Source organism: Cyanistes caeruleus, chromosome 16 (assembly GCF_971803275.1).
Source record: "Cyanistes caeruleus chromosome 16, bCyaCae1.hap1.1, whole genome shotgun sequence".
NCBI lineage: Eukaryota > Metazoa > Chordata > Aves > Passeriformes > Paridae > Cyanistes > Cyanistes caeruleus.
The window spans coordinates 12,271,480-12,292,369 of record NC_141716.1 but is presented as its reverse complement, the minus strand read 5'-3'; the positions used below and the strand labels follow the sequence as shown (position 1 = coordinate 12,292,369).

General features: G+C 47.7%; 1 protein-coding gene across 1 annotated transcript in view; it reads right to left on the bottom strand.

The window, feature by feature from the left end:
• Positions 1-258: 258 nt before the first annotated feature.
• Positions 259-20,890, bottom strand: part of TOX2 (TOX high mobility group box family member 2) — a 149,713-nt gene continuing 129,081 nt past the window's right edge. The window contains exons 5-9 of the mRNA XM_086852573.1: positions 20,533-20,760; positions 10,986-11,066; positions 9,709-10,116; positions 8,078-8,208; positions 259-1,479 (exon numbers count right to left, since the gene is read on the bottom strand). Coding sequence (XP_086708699.1) covers positions 1,443-1,479; positions 8,078-8,208; positions 9,709-10,116; positions 10,986-11,066; positions 20,533-20,760 — 885 coding nt within the window. The 3' untranslated portion in view covers positions 259-1,442. The remainder of the gene's footprint in view (positions 1,480-8,077; positions 8,209-9,708; positions 10,117-10,985; positions 11,067-20,532; positions 20,761-20,890) is intronic.

The following is a 20,890-nucleotide window of genomic DNA, read 5'->3' as shown; positions in this document are numbered from 1 at the left end:
AGAATTAAGCTGTCCCTGGAGGAAATCCTGTCTCCTCTCCGTGAGAAATCAAGGAAGATTTTCAGAATATTCCATTTCCCCTTATTTTAACCATTGCATATTTATTATGAAATGAATTATGTTGATATTGCAAAGTGAGAAGAGGATGGGGCAGGTGAGAATGTGATGGGAGAGGAGAGAGGGTTGGAAAGCTGAGGAGGACAAGGCAGAGGCCACTTCCAGGGTGTCCCCCAGAATAAGGAGACACTGCTTCAGCTCTACTTTTCATACGTTTTATTATAAAGAAAGGTAAGATAAGCATTGTGAACCGAATGTGCCAGGTGCTGCCACAGCAGCGCCCTCAAAACAAAATAAAAAATAAAAAAAGAAACCCCAAAAATGCACCTGATGAGAAACTGTAATTATGCTCTCTAATTTTTCATAAATAGACAAAAATCATTGTCAGCAATTTTTTTAAATAGATGGACATATGGCCGGAAAAAAATAATAATGCCATACAACATGGATATAAATTGTCCATTTCTTGCTGTACAAATAATAGAAACAAGTTTGGCAGGCTTTTTTTTGTTGGTTTTTTTATACACATCTCCCTTCTATGTATAACTAAAAAATGTGCTACAATTAATATAAAATGCTTTTACTATAAAGTAAACTACTAATTTCTTTCACAAAAAAATCTTAAAGATGTCTTTAGCACAGCTCTAAAACACTTAGTAAACTACTTACAACTATCCAACAAATTATATTTTCATGATCTCTTTCACATTTGTGTCCTCTCGTAGTTTGCCTTCTGCTCTCTCCCCCACCTACCTATCAATAGTTTTTATTTATTTTTGTAATTTTTTTTTTTTTGCCAGACCATCCAAGGCCTTTGCATGTACAATATTCACACAAACTTCACATTTTTCTTGCACAAAGTTTAGTGCTGTTAGCAAGTCAAAAGAGTGCATCCTCCTACTGAGCTGGCCTAATGCTGCAGGACACCAGACCTGGGTTTATGCTGCGTCTAAAAGCAGTTCACTAGGAAAATAGTCTGTAGCTAAGCTGATGGCAAGCAGAAAAACGGTGTCCTTAGTTTAACTTAATTATTTTTTTTTGTTGGTTTTGCACTTATTTTTTAATTTTTATTTGAATTTTCTCTCTTTATTTTTTTTGTTCTTTGCGATTTACGAGGTGGCTTTGTTTGGTTGTTTGTTTTTTTGTTTTTTTGTTTTTTTTTGGAGGGGGTGGGGGTTTCCACGGAAAGTAGACTTTGAATTATTTTTAGAGTTGAAAAAATAAAAAGGAGAAAACTGCTCTTAGAGCCTGGAAACGAAGCCAGCGCTGAGGTGCGGTGGCAGATGTCCCGCCCGTCCAAGCCGCTCGTGCCTCCCGCCTGGGCTGCAGGATTGACCCTCTCAAGTGTCCTTCATCTGAGCCTCCTCCCAAAGGGGTGCACAGCCTTAGGTGAGGTAGAGTGCCTTGTCCCTTGGCAGCATGCTGTAAGAGAAAGCAGAGGCATGGCGTGAGACAGCAGGGAAGGGGCTGGGAACACGGTTTGTGCTTTTAGGGTGATGCCCTTATGGTTTCTACCTTTTTTTTAAATTTTCTTTCATATCGATGCCTTTTTAGCTTTTATGTTTTCCAGATCCTGCTCTGCATTAGTGTACAGAGTGTTAGTAAGCTCTCTTCACAGTTTGGTCAGACAAAACAATCCTTTTGCAGATGGGAACCAAGGTCATCATCTCACCCTCAGCCCCAAAAAGGATAAACAAAAGGGAATGGGGGGGAGCAAACTGGGGGAATGTGACTTCATTACCTGAAGCTGTAATTGGACAATTAACCCCTGATATACAATTAGACCAAACCTAGATCTGGTGAAAGACTGGTGACCGCTGTCCATCTTGGGTGTAGCCTCTGCCAGGCTCTTGCACTGCCCAAGGTGTAGCTACTGAAAGTCTTTAATAAACACCAACTTTATTCTCTTAACTCTGCCTAGCCTTTGTTCTAGGTATCCACTCCAAGGCACCAATGTGTTCTCTGTATTCTTTACACATATGTTTGTAACTTATTGTATTAGTGACTAGCTTTCCCAGTGCTTTTCCATGCCCTTTCCTAAGGCAGAAAGACAGAACATCTTCCAAAGCCCCTGTCCTATCTTGGTTCTCCCTGGAACCAAGGTGAAAAAACAGCTCTTCAGACACATTTTCATCAACAAAGCACCAGTCCCATGTGAGGGGGGGAGACTTAGAAGGGGATTGACCCAGGGTGGGGAATTGCACCACTTGTGCTCCTAATTGGTGCTGTTTGTCAATTAAGAATTAAGCTAATTTACCAAATGTATAAAACTGTCTGCACCCCTGTGGGGGCTGAGCTTTTGTGGACATTTTCCTGTAACTGCCCCTGAAGGCCTCCAATAAAGATCAGCTTTCATATTACCTCCTGTACTAATATTATCTCCAAAGTGTGTGTAGTTTCATTTACAGGTTGAAAAAGGCATCAAGAGCACAAAACACAGGGTGAGGCTGCACACAGAGGGACCACAGCAGGATCATTTGGGTTGGAAAACCCCTCTAAGATCAAGTCCAGCCATTCTCCCAGCACTGCCAAACCATGTCCCCAAGTGTCACATCCATGCAGCTCTTATCTCCACCACTGCCCTGGGCAGCTCTTCCAATGCTTCACCACTCCATCCCTGCAGAATTTTTTTCCAAATACCCAATCTAAGCCTCCCTTGGTGCAATCTGAGGCTGTTTCATCTTGTCCTTGTTACCTGGGAGAAGAGTCCAACCCCCACCAGGCTACACCCTCTCTTATGGGGCAGCCCTGACCTAACCCTCACCCCCAGGGGTTAACCCTAACTCTAACCCTAAATTTCAGGCTGTAGCTGTAGACAGTGAGAAGGCCCCCTAAGAGTAAGAGCTGGGTGAAATTTTATTTCTTCCTGAATTTCAGCTGTAAGGGCTAAAACATCAGTTTCTCCCTCTGGCTGAGTCGCTGCTCTTGGTGGGGCTGCAGGGCAGGGCCAGCTCTGGGGGTCCCTGCAGATCCCACAGCAGGATCTTGGAATGCTCTGCCTGGGATCAGCCTGATTCACCACACCTGAGGCTGAGCCATGGAGGTTTAGAGAGTTAATTTTGGATCAAATGTGCTCATTCTGACACTACATAAGGAGAGCCCAAAGAGGGAGCCCAGACACTCTTTATTTTAGGACATAGAAGGGAGGGAAGTGGCTGAAGTCCCTTTCCCCTGGCTGATAATCTGGGAAGGTTTTGCTCTGAGATCCAGGATTTTCAAAGGGGTTTAGCACCTCCACATACACGATGGAAACATCAACAGCACCATAAAGACATCCTTAAAAAGTGGTGAAGACCTTTAAAAGTGTTGGGTGGTTCTGGTGTGGGTGTGTTTGTGAGTGACAAACACTTTGTTTTTTTCAGAGCAGGGCTGCTGTTGATAGAGCTGTCTTCTGACAGAGGCAAGAGCCCACCCTCTGCTGATCTCCACATTTTATAATCTGCATTTAAAATGCAGAGTCTTCCCTCCTGCACTCAAAAAAAGATTTAATGCCACTGAGCAGCAGAGAGGTATTCCAGTCCTAAAACTTCATTAATTTTACACAACACTCTACAGAACATTTCCCAGTTCATTACAAAGTATTACCATAAATAATTGAATCCAAACTAAGTGCAGTTGTGATGGGTTATCTTTGCCTTTTTATAGTGTTTGCTCATTTAGCTCCTGATTTGGAAAATTCTCGCCTTTGGAGAGGGAAGGATTTCATTTTGGAAGGAATTAGGGAGGTTATACGTGTCTGGATCTAGTGGCTCTGCATGTTTTTTTGTGCCTGGACAAGGTATAATGGACACTGTCCCATCTTTCAGCCTAAAGGAGAGTGGGAAGAGGGGGGAAAAGTTGCTAGAGGTTCCAAAAAGAACCTAATCTGTGCCTTGCAAACGAGAGGAGGGACATAGAAATCCAGCTCAGCATTATCCCAAAAATACCTGAGTGTGAGGGGACAAAGGTAAATCACAGGATGCTTTAGGATGGAAAGGACACAACCCCTGAAGAAGGTGTGGAGAGAGTTGTAATCAGAAAGCAAGGCAGAACAAACAAGGTAGGAGTGAAGACTGAATTAAGGATTAAGAAAGATTTGCATGTGATTGCAAACCAAGCTGCACCTCTGGTGGAGGTGAGGCAGCTCCCTTGGAGAAAGTCACTGTGAAACAGAGGAATTCTGTGCCAGGGAAAGAGCAAGTGCCAGAACCAGGCTGTCAGGTGAGGGAGACAGGGGACAAGGAAAGGAGTTTGTCATGTGGTGGCAAAAAAGCATTGAAATTGTGTGCTGCAGTCGCTTGTGGGAAGTGATAGTCAAACACCAAGCAGGAGCTGAGAAATGCTCCCCATGTCTTTGCTCACAATCTAGGACAGCTTGGGCTCCAGCCCAGAAAGAGCCAGGAAAATTGGATGGAAGTCAGTACACAAAAAGTCATTAAGAATAGGGAGAGCAGGAGGTAAGAAACATTTAAAACTCTCTCTCCAGCATGGCTGAGTTATGAATTAAGGAGTGTCTGCTCACAGGATCCCAGAATTTGCAGGGCATGAGGGAAGAAGTGTCATTTGATGGCATTTTAACTAGCAAGGATAGGCTGAGAAACAAAAATCCCTACAGCAGTTCCCTCATTAGATAGAGAAGGACAGAGAGAAAGACAACCTTGTCAGTTTTTCAGAAGTTATCTGGATGACAAACACAAAAGAAAACGAGGCTTGGGAGGTTTTACCCCAGCTAACCCAGTGCCAACAGATGTTGGAAGCTAAAGAAATATCAAGGTTAGACATGAAATAAAATTCATAACCCAACAGGACCGTCTGTGTGCTGGGGAGGTTGGGACAATCCTCTCTTCCTGGAATCTGGGACTCTACAGCTGAGTCACTTCCCATCAAGGAATAATCCCTTCTCTTTCCAGCCAGATTTGACTCCTCACAGTGCTGCTTTAATTGCAATCAAGCCAAATGAACTTGTGAGGTTGAAATGGGCCATTACATGATCCAGAGACTTCCCAATGTGCCTAGGGCAGCACTGATGAACCAAAGCCATGGAGACATCCCTTTATCACTGCTGTGCCCAAGATCTGTTGATGGTTGGTCCCACCCAGCTAATGAAAAGGTGCCGTGGAGGAGCCCAATAGCAACTCTGAATGTCACTTGGGAATTGGTAGAACTGGAGAAAGGAGAAGAGTCAGGAAGATCATGGAGTCCTGGAGTGGGAAGGGACCTTAAAGCTCATCTTGTTCCCATGGGCACCTTCCACTATCCCAGGCTGCTCCAAGCCCTGTCCAGCCTGGACTTGGGCACTGCCAGGGATCCAGGGGCAGCCCCAGCTGCTCTGGGCACCCTGTGCCAGGGCCTCATCACCCTCACAGGGAACAATTCCTGCCCAATATCCTGTCCATCCCTGCCCTCTGCCCCTTGTCCCATCATTCCTTGCCCTGGATGAGGAGATCCTTCATCATCATCTCCTTTCTTGGCTTGTGAGCAGCCTTGAGACACAGGGAGCTGCAGATGTCTGGGGATGCTCCGGGTGCTGCAGAGGGACACTGAGGCTGCAGATCCCAGGGCAGGAGGAGAGGGCACTGCTGGCACACTGGGCTTTACAATAAATGAGAACAATCCAGCTTTGGGCACTGGCTGCCTTTAGTCACAGGAGATGGCTCCTTCCTCAGCAGACACTACGATATTTTTCAGTGCACTAAGCACTTTCTGCAGGACTGATCTCTATCCATCTGAGTTCCTTGCTATAATCTACTCCAATAATTATCTGGAAGTCTCTGCATAATCTGTCTGGTTTTAGAATGCTGGGGTTTTTTTTCCAGGAAGCTGCGATAAACCCATGAAATTTGATATTTCTGCTGTGACAAAGGCATGAAATGCATGAGCTTTGATCATGAATTGCATGGGCCCTCTGCTTCCAGTGTGACACTCCAGCCAGATGTCACAAAGCTTGTTTTAGCAACACAGAGCTCAGGCCCCACTGCTATGGGAGTGGTGAAAGGTGAAAAACACCTTTCACTTGTTTCTGGAGAGCCCTGGGCTTTCTGCATGGGATCCAGGCAGTGGGATTTGCAGAGGGAATCAAATGATTTCCCAGCTGATCCCTTAAGAAGTGATGCTTATTTCCAGGGGAGCTCATTCCTGGGATCTGCCCAGCACCTTTAGCATTTTGCCCACCACATGTGAAGCGATGTTTACAATCAGATCTCGATCATGTTCCTTCTTTCAGGCTGCCTGCAGAGACTTCAGGAAGGAGCATGCAAAGGTCAGACCTATCCATGTCCCTGAGCCCCATCGGGCAGGCAGGCAGCAGGGATATTCTAATGGATCAGGCAGTTATTTATTTCCCTGGGAGAAATAAATGTCTGTACAGCCTGTGCCCAGCCCAGCAGCTGTAAGTGCTCTGCTGGCACAGACAGGAGCTGTGCTCTGAAAAGACTGGGAGCTGGTTATTATTTCTGGTGAAAGCACCATGTTCCAGCACTTGAAGGAAATCAATACTCCCACCATATCCAGCCTCCTTCCCAACCTGCTCCCACAGAACCCCGGGAATGTTCTACAGAGCACAACAAAGTCCCCAGACTCTGAGAGCTGAGGTTAGGCACAGGTTGGAAATGGCTTCCACACACTCCCTGTTCCCCAGCTTTAAGATTACTCTGATGTTTTCATTTACTGGGTATGGATGCTAAATCTGAACCACAGTGCCTGTACAAATTGCAGGCCGCATAGCTCCTCAGGCTGCCTGAGAAAGTAGCCTGGGAAAAATATGAGAAGGAATTAAAACAATTCTCAGGGACACTAAACAGCCTTGCAGGTGTTGTTTGTCTGTCCTCTTGTTTTCCTTGCAGGAGAAAGTCAGGGGGGTGTTGTGCCCCTGACCAATGATGGTGATGTAGCACTTTGTTAACCAATAAGAGTTTCCTTTCTGTACTTTCCACGTATCTGTCTATAAGACAGGCCTGAAGTAATAAACCAGAGAATTCTCCTGTTGAAACTCCCTTGAGAGTTTATGTAGTTCTTTCTAGCCGTTCCCAATTGGAACGACAACTGGGGACTTCAAGCAGCATTAAAGGGACCTTCATGCTGGCACATTCATGCCAGAGCTTGTAGGGCACAAGGGGAAGATCAGTGCAGATGTCAGTGGGGCCTTCCTGCAGGGTGCAGGGGGATGGAGCATTGTGTGCCTCTTGGGAGGATGGAGGATTTGGACACTAAGCCCAGGAGTGCTCAGGGTTCTGCTGGTAGACACAATTAGGGGAGGCTGTGGCCTCAGTGATAAGAGCAATTGCTTTAGGAAGAGAAGAACATTGCTTATCACAGAATTGTCTGGGTTGGAAGGGAACTTAAAGCCCATCTCAATTCACCCCCTGCCATGGCAGGGACACCTCCCACTGTCCCAGGGTGTTCCAAGCCCCGTCCAACCTGGCCTTGGGCACTTCCAGGGATCCTGCCCAGCTGTTCTGGGCACCCTGTGCCAGGGCCTCATCACCCTCACTGGGAAGAATTTCTTCCTCACATATAATCTAAATTTCTTCTCTTTCAGTTTAAAGTCATTCCCCCTTGTCCTATCACTGTCTGACTTTGCAATTAGCTGTTCTCCAACTTTTTAATAAGACTCTTTAAGTACTGGAAGGACACACTGAGGCCTGGCCTTATGGACATGGCCGCTATCAAACCTCCAGGAACTCTGCTGGGGGGGACTGCTCCAGAAAGAAATGTGTCTAACCCTTCCACGGAATGGAAATTAAAAATAAAAATAAAAATAAAAATAAAAATAAAAATAAAAATAAAAATAAAAATAAAAATAAAAATAAAAATAAAAATAAAAATAAAAATAAAAATAAAATCTTTTCATGTCCAGTGAAGAATTTATAGATGATTTTTAAGCCACCTTCTTCCATAGCATCATTTCAGTGAGCCTACAGAGATGACAGAGCCTTGAGTGCCCCTGAGCACACCTGGCCATACATTTTAGGGCAGACACTGAGCTGCTGGTCACTGTCCCAGCACAGATGTGCACTAGCAATGAGCTGTTTTGTCTACTGGCCTGCAGTGGTTGACCCCACACTCCCTGCTGGGGTAGTCGTTGTCCCACTCAGTGCTTCCTGGAGGGTTTGATGCACCAGGCGAACGGGGTCCAACACTGTTCTGAAACTCAGATGGAATATGGGAGAAGTCCTGCGGGGTGGAGAGGAAAAGGAGGGTTACAGGAGCATACAAAGCAGGAGAAATGCAGATTTAATAATAGTGCATAACCACCTTTACAGGCATTGTCCCCAAAACCTGTCAGTTCAGGGCACAGGAGGAGCCTCAGGGCCAGAGGGGGGTCCAAGCTCACCCAGCCCATGGTGTCAATGCAGAAGCACATTTTACACCCCTTTTCCCTGCTCTTTTTGTCAGGACCTCCCTCCTCAGGGGTGGGAATGGCTGTGGAGGGTGCACAGCCACAAAATCTTTTGTGTTTTCTGCAGTCTGGCCACAAAAGTTAGTGTCCAGTGCAGCTCAGCTCCTGTGCAGTGCTGAGTTCCCCACCCCAGGGTTCAGGGACAAGGGACAGCCACACAAACAACACTGACCCTGTGAGCTGCCACCACTGGCAATGCAGCAAGGACACTGAGGGGCTGCTTTAGCTGAAAGCTGATTGGTTTATTTAAATTTATATACATTAGGCAATGTATGTAAACCAGAACATGATTTTTTTCAAAATATCCCCAATGGGGATATTTTAAAATTTTTATATTTATATAATATATTTATTTTCTTTATATCAAATATTTGTATTTTATATTTTTTATATTTTATTCACCAACTACATGGAATGAAATTTCACAAAATGCTGCCCTCATCAACAGCCCCTATGCCAATGAGGATTGTGAGGATCCCCTATGATGTTATCACCAAATTACAGAAGCCACTTTCCCTGTGCAGAGCTAAATCCCAATCCTGTGCTGGAGAAGTCAGGATAATTTAGGTTGGAGAAGACCTCCAAGATCATCGAGTGCAGCCGTGAACCCAGCACTGCCAAGCCCACCACTAAACCCTGTCCCCAAGTGCCACATGGTGACTCCATGAATGGTGACTCCACCACTTCTCTGGGCAGCTCTTCCACTGCCTGACCACCCTTTCAATAAATACATTCTCCTAAATTTTCAATCTAAAAGTTCTCTGGCACAACTTGAGGCCATTTCTTGTCCCATCCCTTGTCGCCCTGAGAATCAGGCCTTTCCATATTGTTATCATAATTTCCAGCCCCTTTCCCAGGAAAGTAACTATAAACACAGGTGTTTATACATTCCATTAAAGATTTGCCTTTTGATGGACGTCTCTCATGGCCAGTGTGGATGGAAAGGTGTTAACCTGGCTATCCAATCCCTGGTTGTGGTCAAAAACTTATAAATACTGAAAGAACAAATAAACTTCCTTCTTCTTCTTTCATCTCTCTTCGAGCTGTGTCCGTGTGAATCATTTTGTGTCCGACAGTGACAATCTCTGGCAGCAGAGCCCGACCCCCCGGCTGTCCCCTCCTGGCAGGGATTGTGCAGAGCCAGAAGGGCCCCCTGAGCCTCCTTTGCTCCAGGCTGAGCCCCTTTCCAGCTCCCTCAGCCCATCCCCAGCTCCATTCCCTTCCCTCGGGGACCCAGCAGCACCCAAGGAGCGCAGAGCCCCGGGAGGACGCACCTGCTGTCCGGGAGGCGAGGCGTTCATGGGGGGCTGTACCTGTAGTGCCATGGGGGGGGACAGGAGGGGCTGCTGGGGGACCTGCTGCATGCTGAGGGGCTGCGGCAGGAGCGAGCTCTGCGGGTGGTGCAAGGACAGCTGCTGGTGGAGCGGGGGGCTGATCTGGAAGGAGGGCGGGGGGGAGGCACTGATGCTGGGCAGCAGGGGCTTGGAGGGCAGGCTGCGGGACAGCCCCGCGTGCGGGTGGCCGCGGTAGCTCTGCAGGTCCGACGGGGACAAGAAGGAGCCCAGGCCGGGGTAGGGAGAGGAAGCCTGAGGAGGCATCGGGTACATGGGCTGCTTGGGGGGGATCATCTTGGAAGGGGGGTTGCTCTGGGTGCTTTTCGTCTCCCCCTGGTCGGCAGAGCTCTGTGGGGAAACAGAATGGAAGGCGGTGAGGCAGGCAAGAGGAAACATCACATCCTGAGATATCTGTGCAGATGAGCTCCCCATGGATGCTGCTCCTCTCCCACCTGCCAGCCCCCAGCCCTGCAGCAGCGGGGTGGCCACAGGCTGGCTGCAGCACCCATACCTGGGAACCTAAAGCCCAGTGACCCAACTGTGCCTTTGGCAGAGCCTGGAGCAGCAGGGGGAACGAACCAGTGCAAACTGCTCATGGCTTTGGGCGGGTGACAAACCCCTCCTGCTTCCAGCTGAGTACAAATGGGTCTATAAACGTGCTCACACCTCATCAGCCCACAGTGATGGGGGTTTTACTCCATAAAACTTCTTAAGAACTCCCTAAAACTCCCTAAAACTCTGGTCTAGGCTGAGCATGCACAGGAGAAGCAACATCTGGGTCCTGAGCGGGTGGGACAGCCCAAGTGCAAGGAGCAGGGTGCAGCAGGACGCTGGTACCAGAGTACTGGGTGTCACCTTCCCCTGGGCCAGTCCCTGGTGTCACCTTGTCCTCCTGACCCCTTTGCTGCACTCACACCCCAAAAGCAGGCAAGGAGCAGTGGGGACAGGCAGCAGGGACCCCTTCACCCCACCCAGGGACACTGATGGAACCTCCCCTGCTGCTGAAGCCACCCAGTGTGGTCCCATTGCAGGGTGCTACAGGCAGGTGACAGCCCAGCTCCTGCCCTTACTGTGCTGCAGAGCCCCTCTTTCAGCCCCTTGGGAAGGCCCTAGTGCTGGTATCAGTTCTGATATCACAATTATCCAGCATTTCTGATACATTTTCTCCTCCCTGAAGGCTCCTGTGAGTTGTAACCCTTCCATGAGCATGGCTGTACCTTGGAGACGAGGCTGGCCCGGTAGGCAGCCAGGGCTTTCAGGTACTCCTTCTTGGCAGCTTCTGTTTTCCTCTTGTATGCCTGAAAGGACCAAGGAATGGATAATCATTAATAGAGGGAACAGGGGGCTGCTGGGCTCTGGGGCTGTGTGCATGGAAAACTCAATTCTGCTGCAGAGGAATTTGTGCCAAACCAAGAAAACGAAGCCTCTGAATTGGACCACGCTGGGAATTTTGGAGGTGTCTCTGGTCAGAGTGGTCTGTGTGTTTAGACAGGTTTTTATAAGAGACACAATCTGATTTTATAGGGTGAACACAGTGAAATCCTTTCCCTACAGGAAGCAAAGAGTGATCCAGGCTCTTGGAAGAGCAAGACAAAACCCAAAATCCTGAAATGACAGTACTATCTTTAAAGCCCCTTCCAACTCAATCCATTCTGATTCTGTGATGATGACCAGCTTAAAAACATATGAGACAGTCAGAATTCCTAAACTATCCATTTGTTTTCTTGGATTTCCCAATATTAATTCTTCAGAGCTCAAAACTCCAGCTCTTCCCTGCAGTCTGGGAACTGCTTTCTCATCTTATAAAAGCGTTTTGCCTCATCTTATGACTTGGTGAGCTGGAGCTTGCAGGGAAGCAGCAAGTACCAGGAGAGTTTGCTTCCCTAAGAATAATAAGAAAAGAAGCTTTGCAAGGTGAATTATGGTTTATTTTTCCATCTTTCTTCATCATGAGAGATGCCTTTTGATCGTGTCAGTGCTGGTCCCCTTCCAGCCTGTATCCTGGTGCTCCACATGGAGGTGAAGACCTTCAATAAATAATGGTGTGATCCAGCCTGTCCCCAGCAGCGAGCCCCTGCAGGGTTACACATGTTAAACTGAGTAAGGGAGAGGAGTATTTTAATATGGAATAAAAATTTCAGGATAAAGGCAGAAACTCCCAGGAAAAATACCCACCAGCCTTCTTCTCCACTGGAAACCCAAAGCCTTCCTCAAGTGATGCATTCAGAGTTGATTTCAATTAGAACAGATTTGCATGCATTTAATTCAGCTTTAAAATCGACAACAGCTTTCAGGAATTGAAACACTGAAGCCTTGTGAGCACATTCTCTGTCCAGGATGATTTTGGTTGGATATTGGGAAAAATTTCTTCATGGAAAAGGTTGCCCAGGTTGCCCAGGGAAGTGGTGGAGCCACCATTCCTGGAGGTGTTTAAAAGACCTATGGAAGTGTCACTTGGGGACGTGGTGGCCATGGCCCTGCTGGGCTGGCAGTGGGACAGGATGACCCTAAAAGTCTTTTCCAACCCAAACAATCCCACAGTTCTATGATTGAGCTCATTCCCCCACAGATTTCCATGGCCATGGCAGACTCCCTCCCAACACTGACCTCCGAAGGGAGAGTAACCTTCCAGCAGTTGAAATGAATGTGAGTTTAAAATCAGTACAGATAAATTCTAATAAAAATGGATTGAAAGCCTTATTTTCATTGCTAAATCACAGCAGGTCCTGTAATGAAACGTTTTGACTCGACACACTGGAGGTCTCAGACGGCAATTTTCTGAAAAGGAGCATTTCCCTACGTTTGTCTTTGGCTTTATGGTATTCAGAAAATATTACATTTGCTCCATTCAGAACAAAATTACTTTTCAAAATGTCAGCCTGAAGAAGAGTTTTCCTGTGAAAAGTAACTATTTCTTCAAACTGTATCAGTTCCCTTAATAAAAGCTATTACCTTTCACTACAATCTCCACATCTTTTATTATAGAATCAAAGAGTGGTTTGGGTTGGAAGGGACCTTAAAGCTCATCCAGTTCCATCCCCCTGCCATGGGCAGGGACATCTTCCACTGGAGCAGGTTTGTGCCCATCACAGAATTTATTGTGCTCAGCAGCAGAGCTGGTGGATGCTCTTAAATGTGGTACCTGATGCTCTCACAGCAATGAAATAGGAATTCCTGTATCTCAGGCCAGTGTTTAAGACTGACCACAGCTGGATCCTGATCTGTGGAGAACATATTTCATTATTTTTCCTCTGTAACAGCAAAATACAAGAATGGTTTCACCTTTTTTTTTTTTTTTTTCCCCAGGATGGGAAAACAAAGTATTCAGAGCTATGCAGTGACAAATTTAATTATTAGCAAGACTTGCCTGGAGAAAAACCTGCAATTTCTGGACAGTGAGAGGACAGGTAAATGAGACTTCCTAAACCTAAATGCAAATAAATAAATAACCAATAAAGTCTGTGTCTATCTTCATCCCCATCACTCACTTTTTCTGCTAAACCCTTTTTTTTTTGCCACTCTTCTTCTGTGCTTGTGTCTTTTAGAGCACGTGGATGTCCCTGGGATGTGCTGCTGGCTGGGCTCTGGTGCAGCAGGACTGGGCAGGGGCAGCCAGTGGCTCATTCTGCTGCAGGGAGTGGGGACTGCTCCAGGCAGGAGCCTCTGTGCTCACTGGGCCAGCCCTGGCTCCAGCCTGGCCACCAGCAGGGCTGCCAAGAAGGGCAATGGGGGGAGCTGGGGATTGAGCTCTCTGGTGATCTGGAAGTCCTGGAAGATTCCCAGTAGATTATCTGGGTTTTAATGATAGAATTCCAGAATGGTTTGCGTTGAAGGGACCATTTTGATCCACCCCTGCCATGGCAGGGACACCTTCCACTGTCCCAGGCTGCTCCAAGCCCCATCCAGCCTGGCCTTGGGCACTGCCAGGGACACAGGGACAGCCCCAGCTGCTCTGGGCACCCTGTGCCACCACTCTCATTGTAAAGAACCATCCCTAAGGGTTTCCTGTGGGGAATTTTGCAGTCCTGCCCTGCACCCACTCAGGGCTCCATCAAGGACACTGAGCTGGCTGTCCCCAGGGAATCACCACGCTGACCTGGGATCTGAACAAATCTCCTCACAAATCCTCTGTGTAAAGGCAGCTCTAGTGCAGCACCTGCAACCTTTAAAATTTTACTTTAAACGTTGACGAAACCACGTTACTTTCTAATTAAATCCCATTTTCTCCCAGGGATTTTAATTTTGAAGTAATTTATCAGATTTAAGGATCCTCAAAACATTTTGCATGTTTTTCTTCTTAACCTGCCATGCCCACTGATTTATTTTCCTTATTCATTAGCAGGAGGATTCATTAGTCATTAAGTAAGTGGGTGGGTTGGGGGGGGTGGGGAGGAAATAAAAATGGTTAGTGATTATGAAAACAAAAAAAAAATAAAAATCAGAGCTGTGAGAAGCATATGTTGGGATCATAATCCTGACACCTCTGTGTCTCAGCAAAGCAGCCAGTAATTGTACTGTAATGAAATGTTCTTGTTTGATAACAAGTTAATTAGGGAAGACAATTATTGCAAACCCCGCTGACGCCCACGAGCGGCTCCGTGTCGCGCAGGCACTGAGTGACAGCCGGAGCTGTTATCCGTAAGCTCTGCATCCCAGCCCTCCTGCTCCAGCAGCAACCCCGCTTCCCAAGCCTGGGGAACGACGGGAAGAACTCAAACTCTCCCCCCAAAAAATCAAGGGGTGCACTGACCCCAAGTGGAAAGGTCTCTGCTGCAATCCCAGGTGGAGTTTGGGATGTTTTGCTTAAAAAAAGAGGTAGAACATCAGGAGAAGAGAGATAGGAAGTTCAGGAAAAGTCTCCAGGAGGAAAGCTGGGAGGGAAGACCAAGAGGAGCCACCACAATGTAGCAAAGGAGGCATGGAGTGATCCTCTACATGTAGGAAAAGAGGCAAAATAGGCTTAAATTGCACCAAGGGAAATGTTGGGTAAGCACTGGGAAGCCTTGGGAGCAGTAAGGATAATTAAGCACAGGAAGACATTGCCTGGGGAAATGTGTAATCTCCACCACTGAGGGCTTAAAAACAGATTAGGAACATATCCATCAGGAATGGCTTAAGTAGAGATGATCCTGACTTCAGGCATCAGTATGGTCTGGTTGACCTCTTAAGTCCTTCCTTGCCCTCCTTTCTATGATTCCATGACTGTTTTTTTTCTTCTCTCAAATGTGTAAATTTGGTTTTTATTCTGCTTGTAAATCTGCAGGGTTTTTCTTGTAGCTATTATACACTTTCCTACAAGATATGCCTTGAGATCACCATAACTTATGGCTTATTCACGAGATGACTCAAAGCACGTCGTCCCTGCCACATTCACCCTTCTCTCCACACATCCTCACCACAACATGGACAGCTTATCCTCATTCCTTCTCAGCTCCTCCTTTCCTCCTTGCATCCCCTCTGTCTCCCCTTCTTGGACAGGAATTATTCTCTCCCTCCCACCACTAAAACCAACTAACCCAAGCTACACTTCCAGAATAAAACCTGTGGTCTGGACTGTAAGTCTGGAGGTCGACATCCCTGAGGATACCTACAGGGAAGGCCCTGGCTGTGGGAAGTATTTGCATGGTTTCAGGGGGGTTCCTGCTTTATCCTGGTGGAGACACAGTGCTGTGAAGCAATTCCTTTGGAGAATGAATGGAAGAGCCTGTAATGAAGCAGGAATTGCCATTGGTTAAAGCATCTTGAGAGATTCCTGCTCTCCACTGCCTCGACTTCATGGGGTGGAAGTCATCCCTTGCTCCATGTGAGAGTACAAGTGTATTCCCAGGACACTCCACTGAAGATTCCAAAGGGAACAGGAGGGTCACAAATCCAAACCCTAACTTCCAATGAAAACCACACACCATTCACCTTCCAAACCTCAGATCCTGCTCTTCAAGAAGAAAAGTAGCACTTGTGGAGCTGCTGGCAGTAGCAGATTTGACCCTTCATATTCTCCCCATCATTACCCTGCCCTCCACCAGACTTTTCTTGAAGCCTTGGCTGGGGTTAGTGCTTTGATCCCTCCCTGGTGCATGGCTTTCCTTGATGCCCAGAAGATGCTGAAACCTCCTTCCAGGCCAGGGCAACTGCTTGGACCCTTCCAGCCCCTCGCTGCCAGGGCTTTGGGGCTGCAGGAGGAAACTGCTTTTTGTTGTGGCTCTGGTGCTGACAGCTCGGTACAAAGCTGGAACTGGGCACTTTGTAGAGTGGTTATTCCCATGGGATCTTTCCCCTCTGCTGGCTCTTCCATAAAACAACTTTACAGCTGGCCCACGGTGCCTCTGTCCCACTGCAGACACCTGCAGTGTCCTGTCAGCCACTGATGGATCAGGTTCAATGAGCAGATGGATCTGATTAAATGGGTGATCTATTACTGCTGAGAAGGCAATTCTTCTGCTGGGTAAAACCACCCCTGGAGTGTGACTTTATCCCTGGAGCTGTGTTGTTCTCCAGGCTGTGCATTTGTGTGGGAAAATCACATTTGTATTTGGCCACGGAGTCACTCAGCATTACTGAACTGGTCCTGGTGAAGCAGAGCAAAATCTCATCTCTGCTACCTTTGTGTGCCAGACTCAAAAACTCAACTGAAAAAGCTGGGTTGCCCAATCTCTGCTTGTTTCAGATGGGAAGCTCTGGGTTAGACTGGGGATCACCCAGCAGATTGCTTGGGAGCTCCTTGATTCCTCTGCTCCCAGTCCCTGGGGTCCTGTGGAAACACCTGCCCAGGGCTTTGACTTCGTGCCTGGACTTGCTGACAAAAAGAAGCTGCTTCCAGAGACTCCTGCAGCTGCCACCTTGGCATTGATCTCTGTGGTCTCCATCATTTCTTGGCTCCAATCCAACCTCCTCTTCACCAAAATACTGCAGGGAACAGGGAGATGCTCAGAGAGGGAAGAACAGAAATTGGCAGAGGAGAGTGAATCCCACCAGCGATTTCTCTGGAGAAATTCCAGGTTTATCACCCCCAGGAAATCCCCCTGAGGGAGGACAGTCACCAGGGTTGGTGGCATCTGCTCTTGAGCAGATCTGACCCGTGGTGGCCCTGTGGAAACAGGAGGGGCTGTGGGTGGCACAGGCTGGGACCGGGCTGCCCGTGCCAGGGGAAAATCCTCCTAGGGAATTAGCAGAGCTTGCACTCAGATTCTTCTAATTTCTGTCAAATCAGGCAGCCCTTTAAATCTTGCTGGGGAATGCTGCTTGAGATCTGCTAATGGTAAAAACTCCCACCGAGGCACGGGATTCTGGAGCTGGGACTGGAGCTGCGGGTTCCTCTGACAGGTACCCCATTGGATGCTAATGGCTGAATTAGCATTTCACTCTGCAGCAAAGCCACAGCTATCTCTACAGGAACAGCTGCTAAACTATTTGCAAAGTTCAAAGAGGATGTATTAATATTTTCATTTTTTTTTTCCCCGAGTCACATTCTTCAGATTCCCTTGTAAGCTCCTTAGGAAGGGCCACGCCAGCTGTTGAAGAATGAAGATTACAACGTCCTGCTAACGCAGCGCTGGGGATATTTAAGGTATTGTTATTTATTCCTATTCTACAGGCACACTGGAAGGGGTTAAAATGGGGAAGAAAACGGTGCTTTGCTGAACAGGTGTCCTTGAGCAGTACCCAAGGACACGGAGATTGCTAATCCTGTATTCCACAGCATGATCAAATCACCAGGCAACAGATATAAATAAAAAAAGGCAGGAAATAAGGAAATTTAGATACAAGTGTGTCAGAGGGAAAATGAAGATTCATTGTGAAGAAGCTGAGAAGAGAAGAAGAAGAAGGAACAAAATGACAAAGCCACAAATGATAAACCAGTAAGAACAAAAGAAAGGGGGGAGAAAAAAGCCTCTCTGTGAAATGCATGTCTGTGACAGCAGCAGCCAAATCAAAGATGCTGCTAGATTATATGGTTTCTTGCATAATATGCATTCTGGTTCCCTCTCTGTGTTTGTCTTTCAGCTGGTGCACAGGGGAAAAAAAACATATCTGAAATGGGACGTGAGCAACCTTTATTTTCCTTGTTTCATCAGGAGGAGAAAGCAAATTTGCTTTGTGGGAGCAGCAGCACCTGCTCAATGGCAAATAAATAGCTCCAGCTTTGATATTACAGCGCATATAATCATTAGCAGCACAAATGGCAGAGGATTAACCCCCTGTGTGCTGGCCAGGGCTACCTGGCAAAGGGCTGGCATGTGACTGCTGCCAGCAGAAATGTTTGGGGAGGTGTCTGTGGAGAGGGGCTGTGGCTCTGGAGGGGGCACAGGACCACCCTTCCCAGCCAGGAAGGCTACTGGCCACCAGCACTGGGTTTCCCTCAGCTCTCTGGCCCTGGCACACCTCTGTGCACCCCCTGTGTGCAGGATGGAGCTGGGGGGATGGATGGACACAGGGCAGGCACAGCAGGAACGTGTCAGGAGAATCACGAAATGCCCTGGGTTTATGGATCAGCTTCCCTGGGACCCAAAACACCCCCAGGACTGGGCACACCCTGGGCCCACTGGAAGGCACAGGATAAGGTTTGTAAACCTTCTCTGAAACTCCAGTGATGTAAAGAATTGCTTAATAACATGGTGGGGCTGGGGTCTGCTCCTCTGGGGATCCAAATGTGGGATCAGCTCCAGGGCAGATCCTACTGCCTCAAATCCACCCTTTTTTAAGCCTGGAAGAGGGGAAGTGTTCACTAACTAAAACTTTGGTCATAATTGAGCCAAAATACTCAGATTTGGCTCTTGCTTGCCTGCTGTGTTGCTTTCCCCAGGCTGCTCTCTGCACTGCTTTCTGCAGTGAGCACATGGAGCCACTGCTCACAAAACTACTTCTAGTCCTTTACTCTTTGTCTCTGATGAAACACTTCCCTTCTGCAGCTTTTCCATCCCTTCCCAGAGCACAGTCCTGCCTGCTGCTGGGCTGACCCACAGACCCATGTGGCAGGCTGGACTCCCAGGCTGTGGCAGGGTTTTGCCCAGGACAACATCTCCTCTCCAGATGTGCCAGGAGAGCTCTGGGAATGCCTGCTTGCCTTCAAGGGGAATGTGTGCACCATATCCTGCAGCCCTGGCCAGGAAACACCTACAGGACAGCCCAGGCACTTGTTTTCACGTATTAAAGGCATTTTAAAATTTTCTTTTCCTTTTTCCCTTTCCATTGCATTGCCTCATGAGTCTAAAAAAAGCTTCATCAGGGATGTTGGTAGAGGAAAGCAAACAGGGGCTAAATAAACTCTCCTCCAGCCAGAGTGAACGTGCCACATCACACAAACCAGCCACAGGGTCCCAGAGCCAAAGAGAAATTGTGTCCCTCCAGCCAGAGTCCTGGGCAGGGAGGTAACTGTGGTGGGAGTGAAGTATCCAGCTGGAGACAAAGCCAGGAAGTTAATATTTAAGCATTCAGACAAGGAACAAATGACTTAATTAAATCAATTACAGGGGGAGAAATGGAGCCACTTAGAAAGCGTGTGTAAAGAGACAGCGAGGCTGCTGCGAGCTCATGAAAGAGAAGGAGGAGGGAGAGTTAGCAGGGAAGATAAACGGGCTGGTTTAATCCCTGCTGTTAATTAAGAGCTGAGCGTTTGCACTGTGCCGGGTCAGCAGCAGCACTGCCACCCTGAGCCACGCTCGGTGCCCACAGTGTGGCAATATTGGTAACCAGGGGGAGTAAAGGAGGGGCAGACTGAGATGCTGGGGGTGCAAGCAGGGGGAAGAGAACTTCCCACACCTTGAACCAGCAGCACAAACCCAGCCCCTATCCTGCGCCTTCCCTGGGCTGGGGTCACCCTCCTGACCTTCCTCCTCTCTTCAGGTGAGGAATTTCTGCCTGCATGATCCTACAGTGATCCACACAGAGAGGAGAAAGGGGAGCAGCCAAAGGGCTTTCATCCCTGCAGATCCTCTGCTCTTACTCCTGACGCAGTGTGGGGTGGAAATCAAGGATATTTCCCACTATAACCCCCAGTTAAATGGCTTTTTCCCTCCCTGCTGATCTCTCCCCAGATGATGCAGCTTCCAGTGCTGGCCATGGACACCCAGCTGCAGCTTCTCCAGAAGTGCTCCCAGTGCTCCTGTTTGGGTCCAGGACACATCACACACCGTGTCAGATCTCACTCTGCCTGATAAAAAACCATCCTTGCTCCGGGAAGTGTTCCCTGGGGTTCTCTCAAGAGGCAACAAGCAATTACAGGCTTTTGTAACTGACTCAGCAGCAACCAAAGAGGGAAAGCAGGACCTGGAATTCTCTGTGTGAAGCAGACAGAAAGTGGCTGACAGCTTTGGGGCAGCAAGGTTTCCTCTGTGAGGCCACTTCAAACATCTCCTTCTGAAGCTTTTAGAGCCTGAATGTTGGATTTGAAGCCAGCAGTACAGAGTTAATAGTGTTTAGCTGGTTGGCTGTCACTCCTTGTAAGCAAATAAGCAAATACAAACCCATCTCCCATCTCAAGCTGTAAAACCCCACGTCAGGGAAAGGCCACTGATGGCTGTGCAGAGTATGAGCTTATCAAGAATAATTAGTTGTCATAAAAATTTGCTCTTCCCCACGCAACAAGAGCAATTTTGCACAGTGGGCACTTCAGCACTGCTCCTAAAAACAGCCTCTGGTCCTGCATGTCAGCCTGTGGAAGCCCCTGGCCATGCCCTGAACATGCCTGGGGTGATGCCCTACACCATGGGAACACACATTTCAACAGCTTAAAGACAAAACTAAAAATAAAATAGCCCAATAACTCACTTGCTTTTGTTCTTCTCCCAGACTGTCCCACATTGACGCCACGATTTTGGACACGTCCCCGAAGGTGGCGTTGGGGTTTTGCCCTTTGATGGCTGCTTGTGTGTCTCTGAAAAACAGGGCATAGGCTGACACAGGCTTCTGGGGCTCGTTGGGGTCCTTCTTCTTCTTCTTCTTTTGGCTTTTGGGCTTTTTGCCCAGGTCTGTTGAGGGTCTTTTCTCTCCAGTAGCCTGCAAAACCAAGAGATGAACCTTAGCAGTCATCTGGGAGTGGTCTGAGACAAGCTCCTGCTACAGCTACTGAGCCAAGGAGATGAGAGAGGGAAGGGGGAGATGTCCCAGTGTGGAGAGAGAAGCAGCA